Source organism: Episyrphus balteatus, chromosome 1 (genome assembly GCF_945859705.1).
Source record: "Episyrphus balteatus chromosome 1, idEpiBalt1.1, whole genome shotgun sequence".
Taxonomy (NCBI): domain Eukaryota; kingdom Metazoa; phylum Arthropoda; class Insecta; order Diptera; family Syrphidae; genus Episyrphus; species Episyrphus balteatus.
Window position 1 is genome coordinate 41549703 of NC_079134.1, and position 7590 is coordinate 41557292.

The following is a 7590-nucleotide window of genomic DNA, read 5'->3' on the forward strand; positions in this document are numbered from 1 at the left end:
TTTTTTGATTTCCGACAGAATATATTAAATAAGTTTTTTTGATTTTCGCTTTCGTTTAGAAGTTATAGCGACTTTTGTGAAAAAAAAACATCTCTCAAACAAAAAGACATGAAATTTTTACTTTTTTCGTCATATCTTTTCTATTTTCTATCTCGCAAACAAAAAGACATGAAATTTTTTCTTTTTTCGTCATATCTTTTCTATTTTTGCTTTTTTTGAAAAATTGTCAGATATAAAAGTTGTAGATTTTTTGATTTCCGACAGAATATATTAAATAAGTTTTTTTGATTTTCGCTTTCGTTTAGAAGTTATAGCGACTTTTGAAAAATAAAACATCTCACAAACATTGAATTAATGAATGGTTCATAGATTTTAGAGTGACTCAAGCTTTGGAACGATAGAGACATAACTAAATGAAACAGCGCATAATGTGTGCTTTTTGGTAATAAATAATGTGTTTTAAATAAATACGAAAATTGTATAATATTCCATAATATTCATCAAATCAGATGTTTGGGATCACCAAAATGTAACTAGGAAAACTTGAAAATATAATTTTTGAGAAATTTTGTTCACTCTAATTTTAACAAAGTCAAATAATAGTTCTAGTTAAAAGTCGCGTAAACTTTATGAATAATAAAGAAAACCAAAACAAAAATCAAGAATACATGTATTGAAAAATTGATTGTCAGAAATAAGATTTATGTGACAAATGCAGTAAAAATGTAAAATGATTATAATGATTTACTTTTTTCAATTATTGCCCCAAATACCCCTTAAGGATGCGCCCGTGTCTGAATTTCCCGCCACTATTATTCTATTATAACTTTTACCAAATCAAATTTTACCTAAGCCTAAGCTAATTTTACCAAGGCCTAAGCTAATTTTACCAAGGCCTAAGCTAAGTTTACCAAGGCCTTAGGTAATTTTGCCTAGGCCTAACCTAATTTTACTTATGGATCTAAGGTAAATTCACCTTAAACTATTAAATTCATTTATCTGTTAATTAAAAGTAATTTACATTATTAGTTGACTATTTGACGCCTTTGTCCTACTTTTCGCAATGTAAATATAAACGAACGAAAATAACCAAAATATGCATTTGTTACCCTGCTTCACTTGCTTTTATTCTTCTTCACTTTATACCCAAAATGCCCCTTAAAGATACGCTCATGTCTTGTTTTCCCTCCAAAATTATTAGTTATAATTTTTACCCAAGCTAATTTTACCTAGGCCTAAGCCAATTTTACCTTAGGATCTAACATAAATTTACCTAGATCTAAGCTAAATTTACCTAGGTTCTAAGCTAAATTTACCTTAGGCCTAAGCTAATTTTTTAGTGACGCCATCAAATCACCTTAGAACTAAGGTGATTTTGTGTTAGTTTTGTTAGAATTGCCTTAGTCCTAAGGTAAATTTTCGCTTTTTACCTAGGACCTAAGGTGATTTTGTGTTAGATTTTTGGAATTGCCTTAGGCCTAAGGTAAATTCGTTCTCAGATCCCGTTAGAAAGCGTGCTTGCACATGATTCTCTTCGTAAATTCATGGCGTGCAGTTCAGTTTAGTGCTAAGAAATATTAAACGTGTAAAAATTGTTTTAAAAAGTGAATTATAATATCAATAACCAAGGAAAAACAAAGAAAAGAAGACATAAATACTGTGAACCAGTTAATTAAAACAAGCGTTTTGGAAAATATATCAAAGTAAGTAAGTAAGTAAAGCAACAATCTTTTTTACAATTTTATCATTATATATTTGCATTTTTATTTCACTGGGAGTAAAGTACTTATTCAACATTTCTTTTTTATTTATTTAATAATACAAATCGTGTGAACTACTCCGTTAAATTAAATTTATCTTACAAAATAAGTTTTATTTTGGGCAAGTTTCCTTTTTTATTTGATCTTTGCTTCTGTCCATAAAGATAATTCTGTGATTTAAAAATTATAACTATGAATATTGCATTAAAGCAGCGCGGCAGACGGCATGATTATACCTTTTTTAAATAAAACGAAATCGAAAAAAAAAAAAAACTAACCAAAAAATCAAGAGGCAACGCTTGAAAATTGGAACAAAAGGTATGCTTTGTACATAATTACATATCATTATTTTGCCATTTAAGTACCAGGCATTTATAATTTTATGCCCATAGAAAGTATTTGCTCTGAATTTTGAATCTATATACTTATATGTTTGAATTCAATGAGTTTCTGGCTTCATTTTGTTCAATTTTAAAATACTTAATTTTTTCTTATCTATTAAAATTGTTTTTCTTACATATAGACTCATTAAAGAAACGTGAAAAAACGAAAACAAGATTGGTCAGGAGTCAAAGAAATAGGTATGATTTCAATCAATGATTAGATTTTTAAGTACTAGCCCTATATATGTATATCTATGCCGCCGGGTACAAAGTGATTAAGTCAAAAAGTTGTAATCTTCGGGTTTTCAACAATAAACACTTTATTCTCTTTCATTGCGCATCAAAAACATAAAGCTAGAGCAAATCATTTCTATAAAAATAAACCGATCTGTACTGAAAACCCCTTTGTACCCAGCGCAAAAGTCATAAGAATTTGTCCACCGAAAAGCTTTAATTGTTTTTTTTTTTTTTACTTTTGGGAGCTGATAACTCAGCAGCTTCACAAAGTCCAAACTCATTTTACATGAACTCAATTCGAAGACCAATTTGACCCAGTTACTTACTTACGTGGTTCATTTTGTTCAATTTTAAAATACTTGTTTTTTTTTTTTAACTCTATTAAAATTTTTTCCCTATACTTTACATATAGACTCATTAAAGCCGATCAACAATTTAAAAATCACCATTCCTTGACGTAAAATAAGACCCAAAACAAGAGCTGATAGAAGAAACGTGAAAAAAACTTCAACAACATTGGTCAGGAGATAAAGAAAAAGGTATGATTTTCAAATTTCAATAAATGATTAGATTTTTAAGTATATGTACTAGTCATATATCTATGCCGCCGGGTACAAAGGGATTAAGTCACAAAGTTGTAATCTTCGGGTTTTGCACAATAAACTCTTTATTCTCTATCATTGGGCATCAAAAATATCAAGATAGAGCAAATCATTCCTATAAAAATAAATAGATCAGTACTCAAAACCCATTTGTACCCAGCTGAAAGATATAAGAATTGGTCCATCGAAAAGTTTTAATTGTTTTTTTTTTTTTACTTTTGGGAGCTGATAACTCAGCAGCTTCACAAAGTCCAAATTCATTTTACATGAACTCAATTCGAAGACCAATTTGACCCAGTTACTTACTTACGTGGTTCATTTTGTTCAATTTTAAAATACTTATTTTTTTCTTAACTCTAATAAAATTTTGTCTCTATACTTTCATATAGACTCATTAAAGCCGATCAACAATTTAAAAATCACCATTCCTTCACGCAAAATAAGACCCAAAACAAAGCTGATAGAAGAAACGTGAAAAAACTTCAACAAGATTGGTCAGGAGTCAAAGGGTATGATTTTCAATCAATGATTAGGTATTTAAGTACTAGCGATATAGAAGAATATGTCCACAGAAAGTTTTTATTGCTTTTTTAAGTTTTGTTAGCTGATTGCTTTGCAGCTTAACAAAATCCAACCCCATTAAACACAATTTTTTGAATTTCATATCTAAATTTGTAACAAAACTTAGTTAAATTTGCAATCTACAATTTTATCTTTAACTTTAATCGCAATCGATTTTGTTGTATAATTAAAAATTACAAAGTTTGATTTGAAACAATTTTAAAGTAAGAAACTTTCTCACTTCTACTCGGCAGCTACTGAGTCAAGTTTGAAAACTTTATCATTTTGAATTAAACATTTCAGTTCTTCAAATCATTCTTATTCTTGATCTAAGGATTATTCTACTTTTTTTCTATGAGCTATAATAATTTTTCAATTGGCCCCGAACTATTAAATAGTGATGGGAACTATCCAATAAAAAGAAAAACTATGAATTTAAAATATAAATTTAAAATATTCATTCATTCGATAAATAATTCATTCATTCATTTATTTAGTTATTATATTTTCATTCGAATAATTTTTTTAATTGATATTTTTTTATTCGATAGTTTTTTTCATTTGAATAGTTTTCTTAAACGATAGTTTTTTCATTCGAATAGTTTTTCAAACGGTAGTTTTTTCATTTGAATAGTTTTTCAAACGATAGTTTTTTCATTTGAATAGTTTTTTCAAACGATAGTTTTTTCATTCGAATAGTTTTTTCAAATGATAGTTTTTTCATTTGAATAGTTTTTCAAACGATAGTTTTTTCATTTGAATAGTTTTTTCAAACGATAGTTTTTTCATTCGAATAGTTTTTCAAACGGTAGTTTTTTTATTTGAATAGTTTTTCAAACGATAGTTTTTTCATTTGAATAGTTTTTTCAAACGATAGTTTTTTCATTTGAATAGTTTTCTTAAACGATAGTTTTTTTCATTTGAATAGTTTTCTTAAACGATAGTTTTTTCATTCGAATAGTGTTTTCAAACGATAGTTTTTTCATTCGAATAGTTTTTTCGTTCGAATAGTTTTTTCATTCGAATAGTTTTTTCAAACGATAGTTTTTTCATTCGAATAGTTTTTTCAAACGGTAGTTTTTTCATTTGAATAGTTTTTCAAACGATAGTTTTTTCATTTGAATAGTTTTTTCAAACGATAGTTTTTTTCATTTGAATAGTTTCCTTAAACGATAGTTTTTTCATTTGAATAGTTTTCTTAAACGATAGTTTTTTCATTTGAATAGTTTTCTTAAACGATAGTTTTTTCATTCGAATAGTGTTTTCAAACGATAGTTTTTTCATTCGAATAGTTTTTTCATTCGAATAGTTTTTTCATTCGAATAGTTTTTTCAAACGATAGTTTTTTCATTCGAATAGTTTTTTCAAACGGTAGTTTTTTCATTTGAATAGTTTTTCAAACGATAGTTTTTTCATTTGAATAGTTTTTTCAAACGATAGTTTTTTCATTTGAATAGTTTTCTTAAACGATAGTTTTTTCATTCGAATAGTGTTTTCAAACGATAGTTTTTTCATTTGAATAGTTTTTTCATTCGAATAGTGTTTTCAAACGATAGTTTTTTCATTTGAATAGTTTTTTCATTTGAATAGTTTTTTCAAACGATAGTTTTTTCATTTGAATAGTTTTCTTAAACGATAGTTTTTTCATTCGAATAGTGTTTTCAAACGATAGTTTTTTCATTTGAATAGTTTTTTCATTCGAATAGTGTTTTCAAACGATAGTTTTTTCATTCGAATAGTTTTTTCATTCGAATAGTGTTTTCAAACGATAGTTTTTTCATTTGAATAGTTTTTTCAAACGATAGTTTTTTCATTTGAATAGTTTTCTTAAACGATAGTTTTTTCATTTGAATAGTTTTCTTAAACGATAGTTTTTTCATTCGAATAGTTTTTTCAAACGATAGTTTTTTCATTTGAATAGTTTTTTCAAACGATAGTTTTTTCATTTGAATAGTTTTCTTCAACGATAGTTTTTTCATTCGAATGATTTTTTTTATGTGATAGTTTATTTGATAGTTTTTATCCGAATGAATAAATGAATGAATGGATGAATGAACTATCCGATAGTTCAAATCATTCAGTTACTAACTATCGATAGTTCAAATCATTCGATAGTTTCCATCACTACTATTAAATGACTTAGATAATTCTTTTTGAAATTAAAATACTTAATAGATTTAGTTCCGAAATAAAAAAAAAACAATTCTTATTCTTATTACAGTCAACAAGTTGAAAATGCATTGCGTTATCTGCTCAGAAGAATTTAATTGCTTAAAAAAATTATTCATGCATTTGAAAATTCTACATGGTTGTGATAAAAAAAGCAATTTGAAATGCTTTGACAAATCATGTCAACAAATATTTAATGGATTATCTTCATACAAAAGACATTTAGGGGTCGTACATGGCAGAGGTCGTAAAAATGTTTCCTACAGAAACCGAGATGCAAAGGGTGTGCGACGAGCTGAAACAAAACCGGGACTGGGAAAAAGTTACTAAACAATGGAAACAAACTATGCCATTCAGGAGGGATATGATTTCCCAAAGCTCTGACATTGACCTCCAGACAGTCCTTCAGGAGTGGCCGCTTTACAAATATTCACGAGCGCCAGAACTGGTAAGAACATTCGTTTTTAATAGGTTTTTATAAGATCAAAAAGCGTAGAGCGCATTTTGTTAAAGCGCTCGACGCTTTCTGATGTAACCATTTTTGATATAAGCCAATTAAATTAGGATAAAAGAGTATTTTCAGTTATATAAACTGTGTATATATTTTATATCACTAAAAAATTTCTTCAACTTTAATTAATTACATTGATGTACACAATATCTATAATCTTCTACATAATAGTATGTTTTATTCTGTCTATTAACAGATTGCCATGGATTACAATTTTATAAAACCGAATAATGGGCTCGACTTCACCAAATGGGAACAATTTTCGAAAATAGCCCTAGAATTGTTCACAGCGAGGATCAAGTGCAGCGCTCTTAAATCATTCCTCAATGAATTCAGGGAGAATATTGACGACCTTGACATAGGTAGAACCTTGTTTTTATTTAAACTCTTTTTTTTTAAATTCTGTTTTATTTTAATTTTTTAATTATTTTTTACTTATGACGTATTAATTTATTTTCAGATAACGTCAATATTGGCTATGCAACTCTGTTACATGGAGTGTTGCCTCCATCATCGCAGCAGTTTAATGGTAAATTGAAGAAATTTACAATTGAAGATTCAAAATCATCTTTCACTCTGGAAGTGGAATGTGCAGGCCAGGTCGAACCTATGCTAAAAATAAAAAGGGAGGAATGTTTAAAATCGAAAACAAAACTTCAGCCCCTAATAATTGTTGTTGGTGAGAGATTTCATTATAATAATTTTTATGTGTCCTTGGACAATATTATGTTTAAATTAGATACTTATTTGGACTGCATTATTTTTTATTTAAAGCTCGTTTATGTATTAAATATTCAATACCCTCCACAGTGTTTTTCGGTATGGGTTTTTATACAAATGTTTTTCTTTAATATTCAAGACGGTAAAAAAATACCTTCTGTTTCAACTTTACTAAATGATATAAATGCATTAATTAATTAAATTATATCAATGTATTATTTTGTACAGTCCATGTTCTACATATACAGTACTGGACAAAATAAAATACGCACTATCCGAACTTTCTTATTTATGCTTTTCTCGCTCCCCAAGTCATCAATAAAATATTCTAAAGTAGTGATTAAGAAAGTCTAATACTATCCTTATACGGTTCTGTCGAAATAATGAAAAAAATGCTTGAAACGAGAGAGAAAATAACTTAAGTTCTTAATTTAAGTTCTCACTAAAGATTATTTTATTGATAACTTGGGGAGCGAGAATAGCATAAATGTGAAAGTTCGGATAGTGCGTATTTTATTTTGTCCAGTACTGTATTTAATGTATTGCTGAAGTGAGTTTGTAAAAAGAAAGCATGTTCTTCCATTAAAAAATCTAAGAGTAATTTATATTTAATCTAAGAGTAATTTATGTTTAAACAAACAAAACGA

The 7590-nt window shown here is 27.7% G+C and overlaps 1 protein-coding gene across 1 annotated transcript; it reads left to right on the forward strand.

The window, feature by feature from the left end:
- The first annotated feature begins 1985 nt into the window (after window positions 1-1985).
- On the forward strand, window positions 1986-7312 carry LOC129921320 (uncharacterized). The gene is made up of 5 exons (XM_056003114.1): window positions 1986-2919; window positions 3372-3491; window positions 5765-6160; window positions 6420-6585; window positions 6684-7312. Exons 3-5 carry the CDS (start codon window positions 5948-5950, stop codon window positions 7142-7144), a joined length of 840 nt encoding a protein of 279 aa, XP_055859089.1. The 5' UTR covers window positions 1986-2919; window positions 3372-3491; window positions 5765-5947; the 3' UTR covers window positions 7145-7312.
- The last annotated feature ends 278 nt before the right edge of the window (window positions 7313-7590 follow it).